The 26,855-nt window shown below is 41.8% G+C and overlaps 1 protein-coding gene across 1 annotated transcript; it reads left to right on the forward strand.

The window, feature by feature from the left end:
- The first annotated feature begins 212 nt into the window (after nt 1-212).
- Nucleotides 213-26,062, forward strand: LOC106576248 (monocarboxylate transporter 2). The gene is made up of 5 exons (XM_014153317.3): nt 213-424; nt 13,593-13,844; nt 17,894-18,037; nt 18,368-19,177; nt 19,646-26,062. The coding sequence occupies exons 2-5, from the start codon at nt 13,628-13,630 to the stop codon at nt 19,918-19,920; spliced, it is 1,446 nt and encodes a 481-aa protein (XP_014008792.1). The 5' UTR covers nt 213-424; nt 13,593-13,627; the 3' UTR covers nt 19,921-26,062.
- The last annotated feature ends 793 nt before the right edge of the window (nt 26,063-26,855 follow it).

Genomic DNA, 26,855 nt, shown 5'->3' on the forward strand with positions numbered 1-26,855 from the left:
TGATAAATCGGATGACCTACTTCGAGTTTGTTTTGAAGTGTTGAATGGGGCACAACACGCGGAGAGTTCTTCCAGTGGAAGCAGACGCTAAACCACATAAGGTTTCAATAACAAAAGAATGAGAAACTCCCTCAAACAAATTGTCGAACGCCCCCCTTTCCTCCCTACCGGCATTTGAGCGCAAGCCGGCTGGTTTTACTTGATGCTCTGGCCGGTCTCTTGTCTCCAGCGCTATGCTACCCGTGGTCCAGAATAACAGCAGGTTGGGCCGCCTTCTTTCAACGCCCTACGTCACATGCAGCTTCCTAGTAAACGAATTCAAATAGAATACAGCCCCATCTTCCCGCAACACTGACAAGGTCAGCGACCAAGGACCACATACCACATCACATTTGGGGATAGACCGCGCCTATATTCGCAAAAGGTAATATACGTTTCCTGAAAGTTGTCCGTGATGAAATAAATAATGCTTACGAAACTCCGAACAGCTGCCCGTGCGTTCACGATTATTATTTGTGTCCTACAATGATACGCTTTGCTTCGGCATTTAGAGAGCTGCTTGGTCATAGGGACAAGAATAGCCTACACCACGTAGGCTACATGCTTTGTAAAACAAACAATAGGCTGGATTTTGAATTACATTATGTTTCAGCTTGAAATGTACATATATTGTGCGTAATCACGGAGTTAACCAAATGTGGCACCGACACAGACATGTTATTCGTTACTGTTATTACTCCCAATATTGTGTGAATGATGCTTATAGACTACGTTAGCCTAGAGAATTATGAATACTTTTTTATGTAGGCCCAGTGTAGACTATGATATGCATATTTGGCTGGTTCCATCCGGTTTCTATCAACAGCACAGGCACACAGAGTATCAGACTACACGGATTAGGATCTACACGCAGGTATTGCATCATAGTTTGAGGCATCACTGATCAGTAGGTCTACTGTACATCTCTCTTCTCATCCCGTCCGTCTCGATGTCTAATATGATGTAGCCATTTTCCCACTGAGATGACACAGTTACCAAATCATACTAGTCTATTATTATCTAAGGATCTGATCTGAAGGTTTTTCGTAAGCAGGTTTGGGCCAAGCAGAGGATGTTTCACTCTCCGGGTCAGCTGGTGGGCTTTAAATATAACATCGGTCAGTCACATTTGATCTATCTTTTATCCACCTTGACTTGATATAGCACGAGATAAAAATGTTTTTTACAAAATGACCAGCGAAGTCTGCCTGGTTCTTGGGTAATGCAAGATGTTATGGGAAATTGGGCAATATATGACTTGCATTGTCGAAAGAAATGTAGACAAATAACAATGGGCCATAGATTTGGCTATGTGCACATACTGATTATGAATTAATAATGCACTTCAGGGGCTTTGGCGTTCTTCCCCAGGTCATTACTTTGCTCTGTGGTAGGCCTATTGGATAGGTTTTGGTACTGGCGTAGGCTGGTTCTGTCTCTGGTACTGGACTACTTTTTTGGGGTTACTAAATACAGGGTAATATGTAGACATTGCAGACATGAGAAACCTTTGTAACATTGGTGTATTGTAACCTACACAGGGGCCTCTCCACTTTATTGATCCACCACTTCATAGTTGACCTGACAGATGGCTAGGAAACATTCAAATCCCAATATAAATGGTGCATTCTAGTGCGCTAGTCTATGTAGCTAAATAATACATGGATGGTTAGCTTCAAGCTTAGCTGACTCATCTCCACAACCCTTTGTCATCTGCCTCTTAGCCTCGCCATCCATCTGGCTTCCCAACCCCTCTGGAGATAAATCAGTTTTATAGACGGCCATCTCACAGGGGAAAGGGTTTCTCATTGTGACTAAAACAAGCAGTGACCAGCCAACCATCGTCAGCAGCCCGTAGGCCATCTTTCACTGTTGTGATATGGGTAACATGACCTCTGACTCAATCCTAAATACTGGAAGGTTGTCATAGCCCTCAAGCCACGTTCATTGTCTGCTCTAATGTGTTTCACTGTTTTCATGTAAACTAAAGCAGTGTTCCCCCTGAGCATGTGGGTAGAAAATCAACCCTTAGGACTTCAAAGTTGGTTTTAACACTTAGGTGTTACAATAATTCCCAAACAAGTTTGTGGTGTTGACATAGTATTTACGAAGCTGTTGTTATGATTATTGTTGTGTACACAGTAGTGATTGGGGAAAAATCGATACAGTTACATTTAGCAATATTATTTTGGACAAATATATAGATATAATGATGATTTTCTAATCAGCGTTAGCTAGTGCTAGTCAGCTGTACCTGTGCCAAAACTCTGGTATTGTTCATCCTTAAGCTTGTTCTCCATCTTCTTTTTAAATATTGAAACATGTTTCCAGAACTTTTATTTCCCTGACTCATCAAAACTAATTTTCTCATGCTCTCTCTTGTCTCTATGCAGTAGATATAGTGAGCAATATGTTCCCATATGTTTGCAAATTTGGAACATCAAATCGCAATAAAATCTCAGTATCGAATCGCAATACATATCACATAAGCAGCTTAAATATCGTGATAATATCATGACGTGAGCTCCCTGGCAATTTCCGGCCCTAGTATACAATCTATTATGCTGTTCCCGTTGTCCAGTTTTCATGCTTTTGATGTTTAATAAGTGCTTGCAAGATTCAGTATGAAACAGTTTCCGGTGTACAGTATATTAGGCATACAAATGCCTTAGATGTATACCGTGTAATATGTCAACTGGAGTCAGGTATGTATTAGGTTGCATACCTTCAGTAAGTCCCTAGCCTGGCACAAGAACCCTTGATCAACAACGTGGCTTAGGTGCTGCGTCCAGCGCTCCAGTCCCATGGTGCTGTAGTAGAAAACAGGGAGGAAAGTCGAGCTCAGACTCTAATCCCCTGTGAGTAGTTGAGCAGTCCTCTACAGCCGTAGCTTATCAAAAGAAGTTGTAAGAGACAGTTCATGTTCGGTCAGAGCCCAGTTTGTTTATGCTTTTTCTCCAGTTATGGATGTCCTGTTTGGCGTTTACGTAGCCTAACCCTTACTCGGTGGTCCCCTTTGACCCCCTCTCAAACAAATACTTGGATTAAATGTCCCTCAAATCAATGTAAGCTAATGAAAAAAATGTTTGTTGTAGAAGAATTTTGAAGAATCATCTACACCCCGTTATCAAACTACTAAAACTTTACACTTAAAATGTGTGGTGTAATATGTAACGTTTTCTCATACCATTACTTAGGCGTTGACGCTGCAGAACATATTTGCATGGATAAATAGGTTGGTTCTTGGTACTGGCTGTACTTGATGTTGCTCCGGGGCCATGACACTCTGCCTAGACAGAAATCAACACTTGTTTTAGCTCACCCTGTGCGCCAGGAGGGCAAAGTTGGCACTTAAAGACCAATGGAACGGTTCCAAAAGTTAACACCACCTATCTGGCACGCTGGGTGAGCTAAATCAAATCGCACCTGCTGACTACGCACAGGCACCGCTCAAGGCCTTCCATGGTAATTAAAGGTACTTACTTAGCAGCTGAAGACATGTCTAATAAGTAGTCTAAGTGGGTGTGGTTAGCTGGTAGATGGTAGATATGGCACCACCCATGCATTTGAACAGAATCAGCTCGGTAATGGGTTAAGAGAACCTTTAGTAAAAGTCGTCCGATAACACTTTACACCAAGTTGTTCTCATACCTGTGTAGTAACTTGGTATTTACTCTTGTAATGCCATTATATTAACAGGTATATTGTTGCTCAAAATATCTCCTTATAGCCCTAAATGTGGTAGATAGACTTATTGTGTGCTTTGCCATTGCTAGTTGTTCATGTAAGACTATTTTCTGGGCGTGTTGCCATAGATGTTAGAAAGCAGAAACTACAATAATAGGGTATCAAACACCTATTGATTATTTTCATGGAAAGACCCCTGACTGCTGGGAAGGGTGTGTATTCTGGCTGTCAATGGCCCCATTGTCTCTCAGTAGTCTTTCTTCTATTGAGAAACCATGGAGGTTGTTGTTCCTGGTGCGTCTTTACTATACAGGTCTTCAAAGAGGAAACTGTATACTGGATCACTGTTTCTGGTAGATTACTTTCCATCTTGATGAATGTTTATGTCAACGTTGAATCGTTTTGTGTGAAGTGAGAGTTGGCAGTTGTGGTTAATGATGAGCTAGTTGTAAGGATACACGTTTGCTATAGTACATACATTACTTTAAGGTGACCTTGAGGCCAGGTGCCTGCTTTCGAAAAGGCTACAAGCCCCTTCAACACCACCCTGGCTTACACTTTTGACATGCCAAGTCCTAGAATTAATGTATTGAGAGAATGAGAGTTCATTTGTTTCAACAGTTTGCTTTCGTGCGTAGCCTATATCATTGAAACTGCAATATGTAACTTTTTGGGCCACCTGACCAAATTCACATAGAAATGTGCATTATAGGTCTGTCATTCCTTTTGGGCTCCCAAGTGGCGCAGTGGTCTAAGACTCTGCATTCCAATGCAGGAGGTGTCACTGCAGTACCTGGTTTGAATACAGGCTGCATCACATCTGGCTGTGATTGGGAGTTCCATACAGTGAGGGAAAAAAGTATTTGATCCCCTGCTGATTTTGTACATTTGCCCACTGACAAAGAAATTATCAGTCTATAATTTTAATGGTAGGTTTATTTGAACAGTGAGAGACAGAATAACAACAAAAAATCCAGAAAAACGCATGTCAAAAATGTTATAAATTGATTTGCATTTTAATGAGGGAAATAAGTATTTGACCCCCTCTCAATCAGAAAGATTTCTGGCTCCCAGGTGTCTTTTATACAGGTAACGAGCTGAGATTAGGAGCACACTCTAAAAGGGAGTGCTCCTAATCTCAGTTTGTTACCTGTATAAAAGACACCTGTCCACAGAAGCAATCAATCAATCAGATTCCAAACTCTCCACCATGGTCAAGACCAAAGAGCTCTCCAAGGATGTCAGGGACAAAATGCAAGAAACACAAAAGAACTGTCAATCTCCCTCGGCCTGGGGCTCCATGCAAGGTCTCACCTCGTGGGGTTGCAATGATCATGAGAACGGTGAGGAATCAGCCCAGAACTACATGGGAGGATCTTGTCAATGATCTCAAGGCAGCTGGGACCATAGTCACCAAGAAAACAATTGGTAACACACTACGCCGTGTAGGACTGAAATCCTGAAAGCACATATACATGCCCGTCTGAAGTTTGCCAATGAACATCTGAATGATTCAGAGGACAACTGGGTGAAAGTGTTGTGGTCAGATGAGACCAAAATGGAGCTCTTTGGCATCAACTCAACTCGCCGTGTTTGGAGGAGGAGGAATGCTGCCTATGACCCCAAGAACACCATCCCCACCGTCAAACATGGAGGTGGAAACATTATGCTTTGGGGGTGTTTTTCTGCTAAGGGGACAGGACAACTTCTCCGCATCAAAGGGATGATGGACGGGGCCATGTACCGTCAAGTCTTGGGTGAGAACCTGCTTCCCTCAGCCAGGGCATTGGAAATGGGTCGTGGATCGGTATTCCAGCATGACAATGACCCAAAACACACGGCCAAGGCAACAAAGGAGTGGCTCAAGAAGAAGCACATTAAGGTCCTGGAGTGGCCTAGCCAGTCTCCAGACCTTAATCCCATGGAAAATCTGTGGAAGGAGCTGAAGATTCAAGTTGCCAAACATCAGCCTCAAAACCTTAATGACTTGGAGAAGATCTGCAAAGAGGAGTGGGACAAAATCCCTCCTGAGATGTGTGCAAACCTGGTGGACAACTACAAGAAACGTCTGACCTCTGTGATTGCCGACAAGGGTTTTGCCACCAAGTACTAAGTCATGTTTTGCAGAGGGGTCAAATACTTATTTCCCTCATTAAAATGCAAATCATTTTATAGCATTTTTGACATGCGTTTTTCTGGATTTTTTTGTTGTTATTCTGTCTCTCACTGTTCAAATAAACCTATCATTAAAATTATAGACTGATCATTTCTTTGTCAGTGGGCAAACGTATAAAATCAGCAGGGGATCAAATACTTTTTTCCCTCACTGTAGGGCGGTGCACAATTGGGCCTGCATTGTCTGGGTTTGGCTGGTGTAGTCCGTCATTGTAAATAAGAATTTGTTCTTAACTGACTTGCCTAGTTAAATAATGGTAATTTTTTTTTATACAATTCACATTGAAGCAAGTGTAAGAAGTGGTAGATCTGTTCTAGGTGTGCTATTTCTATGCTCATCATTAAAAGAGCTCACTATGTGGTAGTGGTACAGTGAATAGACCTGAGGGTCTAAGAAATTATACTCTGCTGGGTGGAATTTTAAATCCTATGTCACCATTTTCCACTGCCACTTTGACCTCAACCAAAGCATGTTTTGGGTGTCGAACCAGAATGGGTTGGTTTTCTACTTGGGAAGAACAAATCAGGAATTCCAGAAACAGTCTGTGTTTCGGGAAAACATATAAACATGGTGGTAATATTAACGTTTTGGAGCTTCTTCTTGAAAAGGGAAAAGTCTGTAAGTTATACTATGAGGCCAACAGGTGGCCAATAATTTAACTAGGTAAGTCAGTTAAGAACAAATTCTTATTAACAATGATGGCCTACTGGGGAACAGTGGGTTAACTACCTTGTTCAGGAGCAGAATGACAGATTTTTACCTTGTCAGCTTGGGGATTCGTTACAGCAACCTTTTGGTTACTGGTCCAACGCTCAAACCACTAGGCTACCTGCCGCCCCGATAAGCCAACAGGTATGGAAAGCATGTTGTATAGGAAAATGTTTTGATTGGGGCCGGGGATGGGCACCTGCAGTATGGCCGGACATATGGCAATGGTCAATAACAATAGCTTCTGAAAGACAACACAGAGTTGTATAGAGCACTGTAATGGGGAAAATTTCAGATGAATAAAGTTAATATGCAGTTAAGAGTAATTAACACAATACTTAGCATATTTATGAATTTTCTCTTTATTGTATACACATGATTTCCAGTGTTCTATTTGTGACACTCATTTGTGTCACAGGTTGATGGTCACTGAAGTCCTCGCTGTATGTTGTGTATTAAACTCATATCTGTTGATAGTGAAGGACATCAGACTGGAGGTACACTGAGCCGAGGGCACAATGATATTGTATTGATGACCTTATGAGCTGTGTGTGAATTCATCATCCAGTGTCTGGAGGAAAGCAGACACTTACTGTCTTTTGTTGTGACTTTGTACAAGACTCTCTGGCTGTTGTTTAGAGAACATTGGTGCTGTGAGATAAAACGAAAAGGAGTTGGGGGGAAATATCTTTAATCGTCACATACAGTGAAATGTGTTGCTTTAACAGGGTCAGCCATAGTAGTACGGCGCCCCTGGAGCAAATTATGGTTAAGTGCCTTGCTCAAGATCACATCGACAGGTTTTACACCTTTGTCCGCTCAGGTATTCGAACCAGCGACATTTAGAGAATGCGGATTATACATTTCTCTTGGCTTCTGCTCTGGAGATGTTCTCCCTGAATTCTTATAATCAATCAAAATGATTTTGATTGATGTGATCAACAACTGCTCTCCATTTTGTTCACCTGGAAAGTCCCTTTTACAAGCACTCATTTTCTCCCACTATCAATTTATTTGCTCTCCATCTCTTCCTCATGTCTTCCTCTCCCACAGGCTATTCAGACCTACTTAATCAGGTAGTGTATGATGCTAATGAAAACACTTGGCTCAAATCTACTTGTCAGTTTCATCCAAGGTGACACAAGATTCCCTGAGGACTAGACTGTCACAGGAGTGGCCAGTACCTGCCTGAAGGTCTTGTGGATACACAAACCAGACTACAGCATGGTGACGTTAGTGACCTCGCAATGCCTGAATGCCATTCATACCTCTGAGCAAGGGCCCAACAAGAAACTTCTACACTACCTGTTTTACATTTAGGTAGAAGTCAAATGCAGTTACTAGATATGAGATTTTTTTTTTTTTTTTTATCATTGTTCTACTTCACCTCTATGACCGTGGCAATTGGAGTAGCTGCTATTTATAAAACCAAAATTATAAGACGTCAATGAAAAAAAGTGTGATTATCCCGTAATTTGCAAAGCTCAAAACCGCAACCAGCCTCAGAATGTCTCTATATTTACTCAAATCGTTCTGTCAACGTGGTGCCAAGATAGCTCTGAGTAGGTTACCTATCCATTTTCATTTTCGCTCTGCACACTCTATCCCACATAATCCTGTTGGGTGTACCAAGAGACACAAAGCCACCAACCCTGCTCAGCATGTGGCTCATGGCCCGTCAGTCATGTTGCTGTAGGTGGTACATTGTGTCCGTTAACTCAGTCACACGCCTTCTCTGTTTCAGGCTCCATGGTTACTCAACGTAGCTCACCTGAAACAGAACACAGACAGGCTCAGAAGTTGTACCCCTTAGTCAGCACAGGTCTAGGATCAGTTTACCTTGGCCATGAATGTCTGAGGGCAGACTTTAGACAGCCTGTCAAGCTATCCCTCAGGTTCGACCTTGGAGGAAGTATCCTTGTGATTTACAAAGGAAAATGCAGACCTACTAGCTTGACAAACTGCCAAACCAAAGACACACACACACACTATTGTGTTACATGCTCTGATCAGCTTGTCATTGAGATCATTTGATTAGAGGAATGCTGTTGTAGTGGTTGGCTACCTGCCTCCGCATTCTAATTCTAAGGCTCCATTGTCCATTTAACCTTCCCTGAAGTTTAAGGTAACAGGAGAGTTTCGAGCACAGGTAGACCTAAGGTAGGCACACTGTTTGCTCAGTTCAACAACGGGCAAGGAAAGGCGTCTGAAGTGTCTTGTGATTGGCTTAGATGGGACACATCCCTCTGGTTGGGTGGGACTGTGGTTGGTTGTCTCTGGCTGTGAAAGCGTCTGCCCATCCCTCTGTGTCAGCTGCTATTCTGTGACACCAAACAGAGGAAAGACACATTACAGAGGACACATGATGACATCATGGGGATAGGGGAGAAACTTCCGTGGAGCACAAAGAATGAATAAACTTCTCTTGAAAAACACAAGTAGGCTCATGTGTGACTGTTATCATCTCTTACACTGTGTGTTTTGGTATTTTCACTATACTGTTCAGACTTATAAACCTAAGCAGCTTATGAGTTCTGAGACCCCGTTATGCATTGTCGTCACGTTCAATCAACCAACCCCACTAACAACCCCAGCCAATAATCAGATTAGACATTATTACCATATGGATGTTTGAAAAATAGATCATCTCTGAGTTTAATTAAAAGAGCAACACATGGGAATATGCACAGAGGATTATATATTTGAGTGATTAGCAAAAATTGTACCTTAAGTTAGAAATGTAAAAATATTGTAAGTCAAACACCTGAACAGAGTGACGTGAAGATGCCCAGAATGCCTGTAAGAATACATTTTCTGTACCACTTCACCCTGCGTTAAGCCCACATAATACAGGTCACAAATACTCATGGTGTCTGTTAAATAACAACCGTGTTCACAAAGTCGTGAGGAAACACCGTCTTTATTTAGAAAAGCTAGGCTGGAGATATTCCTTAACTAAATAATGTTATGTTTGTGTGTGTGTCAGAAGTTGTATAGTGTAGTGTAGTGTAGTGTAGTGTAGTGTAGTGTAGTGTAGTGTAGTGTAGTAGTTATAAACCATCTGATAAAATCTCGAATTTCAACTATCAGTTTTAGCATAAGATTTAAATAGGCTTTCTAACGTCTTTATAGCGACGTTGAGTCGCTGTCTTCATTCACGTTTTCCTTTTTTCTTCTGAAAGGTCAACCAATCACAGCACATGGCGACTAGTTTAGCTAATTGCCTGCCGTTGACAGCTGAGATGGGGCTGAATATGAATGAGGCTCCACGGCAGTGCAATCTGATCTGGCCACGACTTGATGAGAGACAGAGACCGATATCATTTATTGATGCCACTGCACCATGTTGTTGTCATGGAGCCCGTTTTACAGCCACTCTTGAGATTGAAATGGTAGGTTGTAGTTTTAGTGCTTTTGTGCCCTTCTGGTTTGATTGGAACTTCAACCACTTTCCTCAACTCTTTACCTTGAATAGAGTTGGTGTGCTATGGGCCACCTTTAGACCTATGTGTCTACCGTCATTCTTCTAACCCGCCTAATCAAAGCCATGCCATTCCCCTGTTAAGCTGTATCGTCTAGAGTATGGCTGAGCATGTTTTACTAAACTACGATAATCCCATTTAAATAAGCTTTTACTTGTGATGTTGAAATGCCTTCATAAGCCAGTGGTTGGTTGTGTTATGTCAACGTATGTGAGATCAGGAAAAATAGAATGTTGATTAAGCTCATTGGATCACGAAGGCGCATATTAATATCACTCATCAGGTGTTGCAGATTGTGTGTCTGGAATAACAGCTGCCTCTTACCCATGAAAGCTCTTGAACCATTTAGAAAGTGTGTATGTGTGGTGTATGTGTGTATGTGCGATCAGAGACATGTTTGCTTTGTCAATAAAGACATGTGATCTTGGTCACTGCTGCCCGTACACCACTCCCCTGTCACTCCACTCTCCACCCATTCTGGTTTCCATTACTCCATTACCTTCTGGAAATGGGAGGGGAAAGTGGGGGGTGGGGGTGGAGGGGGCTACCCTCAAGGTGAAAAGTGGGTGGGGCAAGAGCTGATCTGGTTTCAGGTAGAAACTCAACCTTGTGACAAGGGTGATTAACTCTGTCAGTGTGCTCACGTGCATTCTGGAGCTGAGATCTGGTCTTATGACCCAGCAGTCAAGAGTTTAAATGACAAAAGGGACATGGCCTCAACCTGTGGGAAACGGATTTTCAGTAGGGCGTGCACTTAAAACATGCCATTGTCAATGTGGTATTGGTGTTAGCTACAATTATCTCGAAACAACCTTTTACCTCTGAATATATACCTCTGCCTAATGGTCCACATAAGTGGCCCACCTTATGTGTGAGAGAATTGTCCACAAGTATTCCACATATGGGAGTTTTTTTTATTATACATTTTTTATAACTTACATTTTGTTTTAGTTTTTCAAGCCTAAGTTTACAGTACAGAAATTAATCTTAGAGGGAGTGGAGACGTCATTATCATCCTTATTGTCCAGCTCACCTACCCAGAGAGGTTTCAACGGTTTCTCCCCCTCTTCCTCTTCATATCTCCCCTGTACTGACACTCTTTTTCCTCTTCCTCTTCATATCTCCCCTGTACCGACCCTCTTTTTCCTCTTCATATCTCCCCTGTACTGACACTCTTTTTCCTCTTCCTCTTCATATCTCCCCTGTACTGACACTCTTTTTCCTCTTCCTCTTCATATCTCCCCTGTACCGACCCTCTTTTTCCTCTTCATATCTCCCCTGTACCGACCCTCTTTTTCCTCTTCCTCTTCATATCTCCCCTGTACCGACCCTCTTTTTCCTCTTCATATCTCCCCTGTACTGACACTCTTTTTCCTCTTCCTCTTCATATCTCCCCTGTACTGACACTCTTTTTCCTCTTCCTCTTCATATCTCCCCTGTACCGACCCTCTTTTTCCTCTTCATATCTCCCCTGTACTGACACTCTTTTTCCTCTTCCTCTTCATATCTCCCCTGTACTGACACTCTTTTTCCTCTTCCTCTTCATATCTCCCCTGTACCGACCCTCTTTTTCCTCTTCATATCTCCCCTGTACCGACCCTCTTTTTCCTCTTCCTCTTCATATCTCCCCTGTACCGACCCTCTTTTTCCTCTTCATATCTCCCCTGTACCGACCCTCTTTTTCCTCTTCATATCTCCCCTGTACTGACCCTCTTTTTCCTCTTCCTCTTCATATCTCCCCTGTACCGACCCTCTTTTTCCTCTTCATATCTCCCCTGTACCGACCCTCTTTTTCCTCTTCATATCTCCCCTGTACTGACCCTCTTTTTCCTCTTCATATCTCCCCTGTACCGACCCTCTTTTTCCTCTTCATATCTCCCCTGTACCGACCCTCTTTTTCCTCTTCATATCTCCCCTGTACTGACCCTCTTTTTCCTCTTCATATCTCCCCTGTACCGACCCTCTTTTTCCTCTTCATATCTCCCCTGTACCGACCCTCTTTTTCCTCTTCCCCTTCATATCTCCCCTGTACTGACCCTCTTTTTCCTCTTCATATCTCCCCTGTACTGACCCTCTTTTTCCTCTTCCCACTTCATATTTCCCCTGTACTGACTCTCTTTCCTCTTCCTCGTCATATCTCCTGTGTACCGACCCTCTCTTTCCTCTTCCTCTTCATATCTCCCCTGTACTGACCCTCTCTTTCCACTTCATCTTCATATCTCCCCTGTACTGACCCTCTTTTTCCTCTTCCTCTTCATATCTCCCCTGTACCGACCCTCTCTTTCCGCTTCATATCTCCCCTGTACCGACCCTCTCTTTCCTCTTCCTCTTCATATCTCCCCTGTACTGACCCTCTCTTTCCGCTTCATCTTCATATCTCCCCTGTACTGACCCTCTCTTTCCTCTTCCTCTTCATATCTCCCCTGTACCGACCCTCTTTTTCCTCTTCATATCTCCCCTGTACCGACCCTCTCTTTCCTCTTCCTCTTCATATCTCCCCTGTACTGACCCTCTCTTTCCTCTTCCTCTTCATATCTCCCCTGTACTGACCCTCTCTTTCCTCTTCCTCTTCATATCTCCCCTGTACCGACCCTCTTTTTCCTCTTCATATCTCCCCTGTACTGACCCTCTCTTTCCTCTTCCTCTTCATATCTCCCCTGTACTGACCCTCTCTTTCCTCTTCCTCTTCATATCTCCCCTGTACCGACCCTCTTTTTCCTCTTCATATCTCCCCTGTACTGACCCTCTCTTTCCTCTTCCTCTTCATATCTCCCCTGTACCGACCCTCTTTTTCCTCTTCATATCTCCCCTGTACCGACCCTCTCTTTCCTCTTCCTCTTCATATCTCCCCTGTACTGACCCTCTTTTTCCTCTTCATATCTCCCCTGTACCGACCCTCTTTTTCCTCTTCATATCTCCCCTGTACCGACCCTCTTTTTCCTCTTCATATCTCCCCTGTACCGACCCTCTTTTTCCTCTTCATATCTCCCTTGTACCGACCCTCTTTTTCCTCTTCCCCTTCATATCTCCCCTGTACTGACCCTCTTTTTCCTCTTCATATCTCCCCTGTACTGACCCTCTTTTTCCTCTTCCCACTTCATATTTCCCCTGTACTGACTCTCTTTCCTCTTCCTCGTCATATCTCCTGTGTACCGACCCTCTCTTTCCTCTTCCTCTTCATATCTCCCCTGTACTGACCCTCTCTTTCCGCTTCATCTTCATATCTCCCCTGTACTGACCCTCTTTTTCCTCTTCCTCTTCATATCTCCCCTGTACCGACCCTCTTTTTCCTCTTCATATCTCCCCTGTACCGACCCTCTCTTTCCTCTTCCTCTTCATATCTCCCCTGTACTGACCCTCTCTTTCCTCTTCCTCTTCATATTTCCCCAGTACTGACTCTCTCTTTCTTCTGCCTCTTCATATTTCCCCTTTACTGACCCTCTCTTTCCTCTTCATATATCCCCTGTACTGACCCCTGTTCTTCCTCTTTCCCCCTCCAGTAAACAGTGAGCGTTGAGAGCCAGCCGGGTCAGAGATGCCACCCCCTGCCGCAGGCCCCCCAGCAGTGACCCCTCCGGACGGGGGCTGGGGCTGGGCCGTGGTGCTGGGATCCTTCATCTCCATCGGCTTCTCCTACGCCTTCCCCAAGGCCATCACCGTCTACTTCAAGGACATCCAGAAGATCTTTGATTGCTCCTACAGCCAGATAGCATGGATCTCCTCCATCATGCTGGCCGTCATGTACGCAGGCGGTAAGACCAAGACATTAAGTTGGTGTCCAGGTAGTCTCGATGAAGTCGTCTGTCTGATTGGTTAAGAAGGTTGGGGTTCTGTATATGTAGTGCCCTGAGTTTATCTTCATCATGTGACCTATCCAGGGAAAACTCAGGCCCTAAGTATGCGGCAAGGTACCTGTACTGATCTTATTGTGAGTCTCCTATGAGAACCTATAACCATCTTTAAATTGACATTCAAGAGGAACACATGGTTTCTGTGACTAGTCATCAGCATATTGTAGTAGTCATGCATCACATTTTCTCCTTCTCAGCATGACTTTACCCCTCACTAGGTTACCCAGTAGGCACCTTGCTTGGCAGTGCCACGCTGGCCATCTGTTAGCGGATGCCATCCTATCCAGTCATATCTAATTGTTGCTGTCAACAGGGTTTGTTGTATCCTAGACCGTTGTTGTGATGACGGTGACAGTGATGGCCAATTGGCCATAGAGAGCCAAGGACACCCAATACCATCCTCTATATGTGACAAGCCTGTACAAGGCACTTGTCCCTCATTAAAATGTTTAGTGTAATTCATTCATATTGAACTCTGAGCAAAAGGGAGAACAGAGCTTCATCAGCTATTCATTAAACACCTGCTCTCTTGTCCTATGTGTTTGCACCAGCTGTAGGCTGATAAAGCAATTGTCCTTTTAGTGTTTAATGCATTCTTCATTTCTACAAGCAACGGACAGCCCAGTGCGGTACATGCTGCTCTCTGGAATAACATGACGGAAAAACAAATCACGCATCACCAAATATTTACCCCAATCCGAGAGCTGCTTATTGAGGGTGTTTGTCCTCTTGGAAGAGGAAGGAAACAACGCACCTGTTGTTTTCGCACCGCCTGCCGTCTGTGCTGTTGACGCAACTGCCACCTCAACCACGAGTTCAGAGGTCAGACACATACTGAATTCTCCAGGGCAGTCATCAGGCAGACTCCCAAACTGATAAGATAGCAGTGCCACTTATGATGCTGATTGGATGTCAATCACAGAGCAAACAAACTGGACATGCTTGCCATATCCTCAAACATCAGGACAAGTCAATGTGTGGCTCTTGCTGATTTCAAACAACAGCAGCCAACCTATTTTTATGATGTACGGCCACACACACATATTAGATACGACCACAAATGCACAACAACTGTAAGTGAAGGCAACTATTTCATATCTTCCTGGATGTTGTGTGTCTCCATAACCCAGGGTGTAACACAGACACTGAGATGAAGGATTAGTAATGATGTTGATGGGTGCAGAAAAGAGCCCAAAGGGAATTATTGTGAAATATTGCACACTATTACATCAGCTATATGGACGCCTTCTGCAGATCTCCCGTCCCTCCTCCCTTCTAGCCTGGCTGAGTGTCGCTCTGCAGTGACGTGCTAAAATGGAGGCTGTGTGTGTGTCAGTGTTGGATCAATGTCACTAATCCACACAGAGAGAGGGAGAGTTGACCTTGGCTAGGCTAGGCAGCATGGCTACGCACAGTACCATCCTCTGTTGACGGTCAGCACAGCAGAGCTCTCTCACTGCCAGGCACATTAGCCTCAATGCTAACTGAACTGTCCAGAAGAAATATGGCTAGCTAAGCTGTGTTATCAACCACTTATAGAATTCATGTTTGCGTCCTTGCATAACTGCTCTGGAAAACAACTCTTAAGTTTCATATATCAGCGCTTTATTCCGTAATGAGAGTGACATTAATGGTATGATGGATTGCAAACATCAGTTTCCTGCATAGTCAGCTATCTTGACGGTTTATCAACCTATTCTTTTCCAACCTCACAAATCAGGGAGTAGTAGAAAAATGTGTTACACAAACTTCCATTTTTCTGCTGTCAAACTAGCTTTTAGGTTCTTTGAAATAAATCACAGCTGGAAGGGTAAATGACGGGTGTACCCATCCTCTTGTAGGTATTTGTTTCCATGATTGAGCCCATATTTTGCCTCAAGTCTGGACACAAGCAAAATTAAGTTATGGTATCTGATCATGCTTCATTAAAATGTTTTATTATTGAGCCCAATCATATTGGTAGGGTCTGAGATACAATATGTTCAAATATAGCGTGCTCAATGTCAATAGTAGTCTAATTTATTGTCCTTAAAGTTACTGTCAAAACAAACTCCTAATTTGCTTTTGGTAACCTGGAAAGTGTGTCCAGCTATTGCAGAAATTGAACATTCACTTATGAATTATTTTTTACAAGGAGCTAATATGAAACCTCAAGGGCTCCCTCCACTTGGCCTATCCAGGTTTCACCACCAGACTCAGGAGAATACTGACAAGTGCTCTGTATGCAAACGAGGAGGGCTCCTCTCATCAAGGTCGAAAAAAGATTCAAGCAGAGCAAATGAAGTCAGGCGACTTCTTCCCCAACCTGCTTTTTAAATAGCACCGCTCCCCGAGTCCGACACAGATACGGCACATCTTCTGCTTGCTAATAGGGGCATTATTCAAAAAAGGGGACAAATCTTTCATTACTCTTATCGTTTCTTATTCAATTTACTCTTCCTTTTGTTTAACGTCTGTCATGAAAGGGGACATTGTGACATGCCATAGAAGCAGAGTCATTCCTCACCCTATCAAGTAATGGAGACCAGAGGTTCAAACATAACAGGACTTTAGAAATACAAAGGATAAAGTTTCCCTCAACAATAACTTTTAGAAATTTGACAAGGACACAATTTAAAAGGAATTGTTTGGACCTGTCAGTTTGATGTACTATCAATGACCATCGAGAGGGTTGAATAACAGGTTGACCCACTAAAACCAACATCTGCTAAGATTCACTTGCTGCCAGTTGTCTTGTGTTGTATGCCTCTAAGAAGAAGTTGTGTGGCAAGCCCTTATTGAAGGTAACAAGGAAATGGAAAGTGCAGTGTGGCATAGTAGTGTGGTGCTGGTCGGCCCCACTCAATTCAACTGCGTGTGCACTACCAATATCAAGTGCTTACTGTTACTCATGGAAAATGGTGAATTAAAAAGAAACGGCGCTCAGGGACAAATGGACCATGGAGCCAAGGTCTTCTGATCACTTCAAGGTGTGTGTGTGTGTCATAGTTCCTGATTCCCCCCCCCCGTCCCCTCACCCCTCTTTTTAGATACGAAAACATTGCATTGCATTGCACTTTCAGAAAATACATCTGGTAATGCTTTAATGCAGTGTAACCAGACCAATTCAAAGGAGTCCATTTACGTTAACCAGTGTTCTCTCACTGTTACATCTGAAACCCATCTATGCCCATAAAGTGTGTATTCATACAGTCAGTGCCTATTATCCATTTCATAAGATAACTGGTTGCCACATTGGGTCTCTGTTTTGCATTAGCATGGCAGCTGTGCCTTGAAAGCTTATGAAACAGAGAGACCCATTGCGTGTCCAACCAGAGCTCAGTTCATTGTCTTCACTCAGCGTGTCGATGATGCTTGACGGGCCTGATCGATTCTGACTCATTCTGTTTGACTAACGCTCTATTAGTTTGGCCCTCAGCTCTCAGTGCAGCCTGTCCAAGGCTGACAGGCACCCATTGGTTAATTGTCTAAGTGCTGAGTTATGTCCAAGACCTCACCTGCGCTCTGTGTCATTGGTCTTGCTGGTCCAACAGTACATTTATTGCTTGTCATGATGGGATCTCTGATACATATGTAGCAAAGCTGGAAAATAACAGATGTTTTGTCAATGTGCTCTGTACTTATTGGCAGTAAGGTATTTTTTTGTTTGACTACTAAGATAATGCTGTGTTATACCCATACCTTTGTTACTGATCTCTCAATACAGCCTTCGCCCCCTTAAGAATACATGCAGAACACACAACACGATGTTGTACATTGTTTACCAGTATCAACAAGGTCTTGTTACAGTAATTCTATTTCCAGAGCCGGGAAGTTTCATGCTGTCTTTCAACGCTAACAAGCTTAAATCATTAAGTAATCACTACATGATTACCCTAGTCTATTACAGGCTGAATGTTTGGGTTGGTTGAAAGACCATGTTTTTAGTATCTAATTTGTTTCTCTTCCAGGTCCCATAAGCAGTGTACTGGTAAACACATATGGCTGCAGACCTGTCATGATCATGGGGGGAGTACTGTCTTCTATCGGGTTGATATCAGCTTCCTTCTGCAACAGCGTGGTGGAGCTTTATGTTTGCATCGGTCTTATAGGAGGTAATTCCGATCAAATCCATTTCAACTCATTCAGAGTTCATTTGATTATAGTGTCAAACTCCTTAAGTGGCTGGTTGAAAATAGGCCTACAACTGATTTGGAGTTTTCCATTCTGTCTTTCACAAAGGTCATAGTAAAAGACTATAGATACATTACAAGAGTACAGTTAAGCTTGATTTGTCAAATCATTTAATAACCACAGTATGGCTACTTGAAGAAAATGTGTATTATTCCGAATGTGTACTTATCAGATAATTATCAGATAATTATCTTGTTAGAAATGTATGATCTTTTTAACTCTAAATCATATTATCCTCTCTCCTCACAAAGGCCTGGGCCTAGCCTTTAACCTTCAGCCAGCACTGACTATGATTGGCAAGTACTTCTATAAGAAGCGTCCCATCGCTAACGGAATAGCCATGGCCGGTAGCCCAGTGTTCCTGAGCAGCCTAGCCCCTTTCAACCAGTACCTGTTCAACTCCTTCGGCTGGAGGGGCAGCTTCCTCATCCTGGGGGGCATACTGCTCAATTGCTGTGTGGCTGGCTCCCTGATGAGGCCCCTGGGACCACCGCTGGGCAAGATCAAGAAAGATGAGGAGTTGGTCGTTGCCAAAACCGCCACCAAGAAGAAGGAGACGACCACTTGTTTGGGGACTGTCAACAAGTTCATTGACCTGTCGCTTTTCAAGCACCGCGGTTTCCTCATCTATCTGTCGGGCAACGTCATCATGTTCTTGGGCTTTTTCTCGCCAATCGTCTTCCTGACAGCCTACGCCAAGGACATAGGCGTGGACGAGTACTCGGCCGCCTTGCTGCTCTCCATCCTGGCCTTCGTGGACATGTTTGCCCGGCCCTCCATGGGGCTCCTGGCCAACTCCAAGTGGATCCGGCCCAGGATCCAGTACTTCTTTAGCTTCGCCGTGCTCTATAACGGGGTGTGCCACATCCTCTGCCCCCTGGTGGAGAGCTACACAGGCCTGGTGGTGTACGCCGTGTTCTTTGGTTTTGCGTTTGGCATGGTCAGCTCGGTGCTGTTTGAGACCCTGATGGACCTGGTGGGGGCTCAGAGGTTCTCCAGCGCTGTGGGGCTCACCACCATTGTGGAGTGCTGCCCTGTCCTCATTGGTCCACCCCTGGCAGGTATGTCACTGATCTCTCAACTCATTACTACTTAATTCATTTGTGAGACGTTGTTTACTTTTTAAGCAGTTGATATGCCAAAGGAATAAATTAAAGTCACCCAATTATTGTTTTATGGAGCGCTATTGCTTAGTAATCATTCACTTGGTTTGATCTTGGTTATAGAGTTTGCTGATTTAGAGTGGAAAAGCCATATTACGTTTTGGCATTCTTTTAATATGTGCTTATTTGTCTAATTACAATAACAACAAATGGAAAGTTCATTCTGTGATTATTGGTCCTTGACAAAATGCTTCATTTATTTGACATAATGTCCTCATTAAATATCAGTAGACATGAAGAAACTGATAAAGGCATATTTGGAAATGCAGAACATAGCAATATGACAGACCTTCATCACTCAATAAAACATTAAAAAACATTTACAAAATGTAATAACATTTACCCTTTCTGTGCTCTTATTTCCAGGTAAACTGGTGGACATCACCAAAAACTACAAGTACATGTATTTCTGCTGTGGGGCTGTGGTGATCATGGCCAGTATTTGGCTGTTCATCGGCAACTTCATCAACTACAGACTCCTGGCCAAGGAGCGCAAGCAGGAGGAGATGTACAAACGGACTGAAACCGAGGACCCTGACAGGGACCAGGACCAAAAGGAGACAGACGGGGACGCCCAGGCATTGGAGGACATGGTAGACCCCAAAGATGAGGACGCCATGCAGAGGGAGACCAACATCTAGAGCCCCTCCCTCCAGCCAACCACACCCCCCTCCACCACCCTCACGTCCCCCACTGCCACTATCAAACTGCAGACTGAGCTCAAGTGGGGTGCCTCCTGGTCTTTCACTCTCCAGGGTTCCGCTCGGGGGCCTCCCCGCAGGGGCCCCTCTGTTTCAGAGTAACTGCCAGAGTAACAACGACAACCATGTCGTGGGATACTGCGAGGCGTATTGCTGGAGGAAGGGGTGACTGCCCTGACTACTACTCAAACATCAGACTAGCCGGAGATAATGGTGTAAGATACAGAACGCATGTTAGGAGGCCACAAGGCTTGGAATATGAGAAAGAAGCTTTGTCGCGTATCTATGAATCTGTGAAATGCGACCCGTCGACAGAAATCTAGTACTGCTCATGTATTTAGCCAGTGCCACTAAACCTACCACACCAGCAACCCAATTCAACTGTTCTGATTGAAATCAACACAGGTTACTATCCCAGCTTCCTATGCTGGGAGCTGACATGCGAGGACACATAATGTATGTTAGTACCAGGGTTATGGTGAGAGACAGATATCATTGCAACACAGGAACAGAGATGAGTTCATGGTTTGGTGGCGCCAGTGACCATGTATTATACTGTCTTTAGCGCACTGTGTCCGTTGTGTTCGTTAGCTAAACCTGCACAACTGCCAAGCTTCTAATCTAACGATAACACACCCACTGTTTTATTCAGTATTGCATATTGCACATGGAGTCCGTATACGCTGCACTACTTCTAAACTGGCCATGTTTAGGCCTCATCCAAAACAACAATGAAACAAATGCAATTTAATCATATTTAATGAGGTTGAATGTAAATTCGTTTTATTGGCTGTATTTTCAATGGCCTTATTAAGAATACTTGATATTCACAATCAAAATCATCTAGAAATGTGCATACTGCTGGTTTATACCAAATAAAGAATCCATGAGCAATATAACCTATTCCTAGCCATTGTATTGATGTACGTATAAACAGGGATATTCATTTGTGTAGTCAATGGTCATTTCTGGGAGTAGCTGTTTAACTTTCACCAATGATACATTGCCTTATGTAAAGAATGCAACTAAGTTGTGTCATATATACAGTACCAGTCAAAAGCTACTCATTCAAGTGTTTTTCTTTATTTTACTATTTTCTACATTGTAGAATAAGAGTGAAGACATCAAAACGATGAAATAACACATATGGAATAATGTGGTAACCAAAAAAGGGTTAAGCAAATCAAAAAATATTTTATATTTGAGATTCTTCAAAGTAGCCACCCTTTGCCTTGATGACAGGTTTGCACACGCTTGGCATTCTCTCAACCAGCTTCACCTGGAATGCTTTTCAAACAGTCTTGAAGGAGTTCCCACATATGCTGACCACTTGTTGGCTGCTTTTCCTTCACTCTACTGTCCGACTCATCCCAAACTATCTCAATTGGGTTGAGGTCAGGTGATTGTGGAGGCCAGATGACCTCTCTTTCTTGGTCAAATAGCCCTTACACAGCCTGGAGGTGTGCTGGGTCATTGTCCTGTTGAAAAACAAATTATAGTCCCACCAAGCGCAAACTAGATGGGTTGGCGTATCGCTGCAGAATGCTGTGGTAGCCATGCTGGTTAAGTGTGCCTTGAACTCTAAATAAATAATTGACAGTGTCACCAGCAAGCCTACTCTGCATCTCACAAAGACACTGTGGTTGGAACCAAACATCTCAAATTTGGACTCATCAGACCAAAGGACAGATTTCAACCGGTCTGATGTCCATTACTCGTATTTCTTGGCCCAAGCAAGTCTCTTCCTCTTATTGGTGTCCTTTAGTAGTGGTTTCTTTGCAGCAATTCGGCCTGATTCACGCAGTCTCCTCTGAACAGTTGATGTTGAGATGTGTCTGTTACTTGAACTCTGTGAAGCATTTATTTGGGCTGCAATTTCTGAGGCTGGTACCTCTAATGAACTTATCCTCTGCAGCAGAGGTAACTCTGGGTCTTCCTTTCCTGTGGCGGTCCTTATGAGAGACAGATTCATCATAGCGCTTGATGGTTTTTGCGACTGCACTTGAAGAAACGTTCAAAGTTCTTGAAATTTTCGGAATTGACTGACCTTCATGTCTTAAAGTAATGATGGATTGTCATTTCTCTTTGCCTCTTTCAGCTGTTCTTGCCATAATATGGACTCGGTCTTTTACCAAATAGGGATATCTTCTGTATACCACCCTTACCTTGTGACAACGCAAGTGATTGGCTTAAAAGCATTAAGAAGGAAATAAATTCCTCGTATGAACTTTTAACAAGGCACACCTGTTAATTGAAATGCATTCCAGGTGACTATCTCATGAAGCTGGTTGAGAGAATGCCAAGCGTGTGCAAAGCTGTCATTAAGTCAAAGGGTGGCTTCTTTGAAGAACCTCAAATATAAAGTATATTTTGATTTGTTTAACACTTTTTTGATTACTACATGATTCCATATGTGTTATTTCATAGTTTTGATGTCTTCACTATTACTCTACAATGTAGGAAATAGTAAATATAAAGAGAAACCCTGTAATGAGTAGGTGTGTCCAAACTTTTGACTGGGATTGTATATACTTACATTAGAAAGTATTTATTGAAGTGTTATAGAAATGACCAAATTAACATGCCTATTGTGAAATGGTTGAACAGCTTCTTATGTGACCTTAATTTTTAAGTACAGTATTTCTTCCTTTCATCTCTAACTCTCTTAAATGACTTTTTGTGGGAAGTTGTAGTAAGCATAATGTTTGCTTGAAGAATGTTGTCAGCAATTTCTATTAACATAATAATGAACATCGTTTAACTAACTATGTACAGTACCATATGTACACAATTCAAAGTATAGCTTCACTTAATTAATAATATCTGTTTCATTGCACCACAAAAGTTATACATGTTAATATGATTTAATATATGTTTAATAATAATTTGTACAAATAATATGCAAATAATGACCTAAATTAACAATAATTAACTAAATTATGTTATATGCAATATATTTTAATGTGCAATATACCATAACATTGTTTGACATTGATTCTAAATCCTCCGTTGGCTGGATGCCATCCACAGAGAAAATTATTCTTTTTTTTTTTTAGAATTCTTAACATCCATCACTTCTTGTGTTCTGGTCAAATAGCTCAACACAGCTCGAAACAGACTTATGCACTTGTTAGATTGCGGTAGTTTGCTTACCGTCCCAATTTGTGTGTAGCCTACCCGCATTTCATATTTAGAAATGTTTTTGTTATATCATTATGATTATGTGATTTCTGGTAGTTTTTAACTTGACTGTGGGCTGGATTACATTGGCAAGTGTCTACTTTTTGCTTGCAGCTGCAGGGTCTCTATTCCCAGTCACTGACAACAGGGGTCAGTATGCAGTAGTTCTTAAAGGATGACTGTACTGTACAATCACTTTTATATATCAAATAGCACTGCCCCCTTCTGGTTTCAAAAGACCCAGACCAAATGTAACAATCTGAGCTGCCCTCAAATAGCAAAACGACACATTCTTCTCAGTGGCTGCTCTTGTGTGATGTCAAAAGATAAGAAATTCCTAAATGAAATAAGTAAAAAAAAATAAAAATAGGTTTTCTCTTTAGTTTCGATTTTAAAAAAACAACATTTTTTATGGCCATTGAATATATTTTCTTTGTACTTTTATTTCCCTTCTATAGCTTCAACAGGTGTGTATATACTCGTATTTCACAGGGTGTACATTAACGGTAGTTTGACTTAATAAACACACTGCATTCATGTGCTGCTGTGGCAAAGCCATTTGTAGGCAATTATGTTTGTTATGGAGAAAAATCATGTTAATTTCCATTTTCAGCCATGTGTAGTATGTGTATGATTTAAATTTGTGTTTTGTATAATCAGAAGCATTATTTCTAAAATAATAAAATCACAATGTTGCTTTTCCCTTTAGTTACCATATCAATTGCTTATTGTCATTCCATAGACAATGTGGATGAGCAAAACTGAAAAATGTGTTGTGTTGTTTTTGGAATGATTTAACTCTTCAGTATTCAACAGTTTCTTTCCTTTTCTTATAAGTTATATTCTGTTTTTATTGTGAAGGAAACATAATCAAATAAGGTTGTAACACTTTCACTTATATAGTCTATTCTTTATTCCAATGCAACGCAGTATAACGATCAGGCTGTAACTTTGATTTGTGCCACAATTAATTAAGTATAATATATATGACTTATATTGAAAATAAATAATACTTCACTATACTCATTATGTACAATGAGTCTACAGTATTCAGATTGCTCTGTACATAGTAATGTGAAGGCAATGTGATGCGTTTTTTAAGCGTGTCATGCTGAAATTATTTGCATATTATTTAAGGACCAAAAGGAAATGATATTGATTCAGACTATTATTAATGTGAACATTTAAATTTGGGTCAATTGAATAACAATTATGCACCATTAGCCTTATCAAATACACTTGGCTCCTATGTATGAAGGATTCTGTATTATAATGTTGTATTTTGGGCATGTTTGGTATGTCGGTAGGGTTATCATAATACTAACACTTTTTGATTTATAAATATATATTTTTTCTGTAAAGGTTAATCTGAACAAAATGCTAAGCCTAAATAGGTATACATGGAATCAGATGATCAAACAGCATCTAATACCTCACAAGGAATTTCAAAGAATGTTTATACTTTTTCTTTTTGTTAATGCGTTTTCTGTTTTTAATCTCTTATACGCACATGTTTATTATCATATTCTAGCTAATGAAAATGTTGCCTACTATGATAAGGCTGTAACTCTAGTAATGATGCATTTAAAGATGGAGTTCTCTTGATTTGCTGACTGTGGATATAATGTAATTGACTCGGGTTGTGTCATAGCGTAATGGAAATTGTTTTTGGAAGTAAAACAATCCTCTTCTGATTAATTCACAGCTTAGACTGTATCGCAATTATGACTCCTACAAGACTTGTGACAAAAACACTTTAATGGTCATTCTTTTTTAATCAGAAGGGCTGAAAAGCAATTCGCAGCTTAACCGTGCAATGGACAGTGTTGGTGTGGCAAGGAAAACACTCTAGAAGTATGCAAATACATATTTAGCCGCAATACATTTTTATTTCACACGTCTGTTTTCACAGATGATCTGGATATCAACATGGGGATTAAAAATCTAAAGGAGCTGCAGATGATTTGCAGTTGCAGAAATGTCTTGCTGTACTAGGAGGCTAAAGCTGTCATTTATTTCACACTATTGAAAAGGTATTGTCAGTAAATGTTTAAGATAACAAGTTACTGTGCCTTATTAGACCCTGATGAATATTGTATTTAAATATTATCCATTCATAAGCAAGTATGGGTTTGCCTATGAACAACATTGTTTAATTGGTGTTGACACTGCATTTTGTGAGAGAGTCGACTGTGACAGTATTTTGGGGGGAATTTGTGTATTTCTTTCTCAGTTTGCTCCTTGATGTTTACAAATCCTATTCCATCATCTGATCTCATGTGAGTAATTCATTTGGACAACTGAATGTGACATTTATTTTCCTTTTCAGTCTTCCACTGTTGTTATATTCAGCACATTTTGAGAACATAACCTTGGATTTATGTGGTAGGGAACCCAGTCACAGTGACAAACAAAAATCCTAACATTTCAGTACCTGTTTGTCTGCCTTACATCAGAACACACAGAAGTCAATGGGCATAACACCTCGGTGATAACGACTCTTATACATGAATACAAAAGGTCATGTTTTCAACTACGTTGGTTGTATGTATAACAACACATACATTACCATACTAGTCTAAGGATGCAAGCGCGCAGGAAAGTTTAATGCACCGATTCTGAGCGAATTATGTATATTATATGGATTTGTGTACCGAGTTCAACGATTTCACTTAAGGAGTACATACATTAGCTCCTGGTCAGTAGTTGAGTCCTAGTGTTGTAATAGAATAGACAATCATACTATATGTCAGATTGTGTCAATAATTCCACTACCTCTGCAATTGTCATTTTAAAGCAAGTATAAGTGTCACACGGGTACGCAGCCGACCAATTACATTTTTATAATTGTAATATAAAGAAGTTGCATCACAATAGTCCAATAAAAAATCATGCGAACACATCCTCTGTTCACTGCACTTTTTTAAATGTATTATCTTTGCATAATTGGTGTGAATCTCTGATTGATCGTTTGGGCATGAATTGATTAATGAACATGCTAATATTGGCCACATTGACTTTCATTGTTTGTTGTTCAGAGATGCTCATGTTAGCGACTTGTTAAAGTGGCTAGATGTACAAAATTGAAGCATGGATTACTGCTTCTCCTTTCAGGGTAAGGTAATAAATATGTAATTAAGATATGTTGATGAACTATCCCTTTGAACCTATAGTTTTGACAGACACCTTATGATGATCCCAATATCAAAATGTGAAGTGGTCTTTTGAGAGAGGCAAATCAGCTGTCACCCTTCTAGGGCCTGGAACATTCCAAACCATCAGGCACCTGATAAACCTATCAGTCAACAGCGTGTTTGTTGAGTAGCATTGACATTTATTCCCTAACATTCACCATACAGGAAACTTAACATTTGTATTTGATCAACAGTCAAAGTGAAAGTGCATTGCAGCTTTAAGAACGCCAGTCCCCAGTTCTGATTCAGCATTTGCCTATAAATATGAGAGATAATTTCTATTGTCACATTTTAGGATGCAAGCCGCAGTCTCCTCCAACTCTGTGCATGCCCTCTCGTTAGTATGCAACGCTGTTTAGCAAGGCATGCGTGCCGATGATGGCTGAAGACCCCCAGGCTGGGTTTCAGGCTAGGTTTTAATGGGGCGGTAAGGGTCAACAGGAGATGGGAGAACAATGAGCCTCTCTAGTTTCCTGTGATAGGCATTTTAACAGGGCAGTG

This window comes from Salmo salar, chromosome 17 (genome assembly GCF_965601325.2).
Source record: "Salmo salar chromosome 17, fSalSal1, whole genome shotgun sequence".
Taxonomy (NCBI): domain Eukaryota; kingdom Metazoa; phylum Chordata; class Actinopteri; order Salmoniformes; family Salmonidae; genus Salmo; species Salmo salar.

Excerpts from the sequence above, each read along its gene's own strand:
- LOC106576248 (XM_014153317.3), top strand. The coding sequence starts at position 13,628 with ATGCCACCCCCTGCCGCAGGCCCCCCAGCAGTGACCCCTCCGGACGGG. Across the intron at positions 13,845-17,893 it reads GGCCGTCATGTACGCAGGCG|GTCCCATAAGCAGTGTACTG; the intron begins GTAAGACCAAGA and ends TTTCTCTTCCAG. Across the intron at positions 19,178-19,645 it reads CATTGGTCCACCCCTGGCAG|GTAAACTGGTGGACATCACC; the intron begins GTATGTCACTGA and ends TCTTATTTCCAG.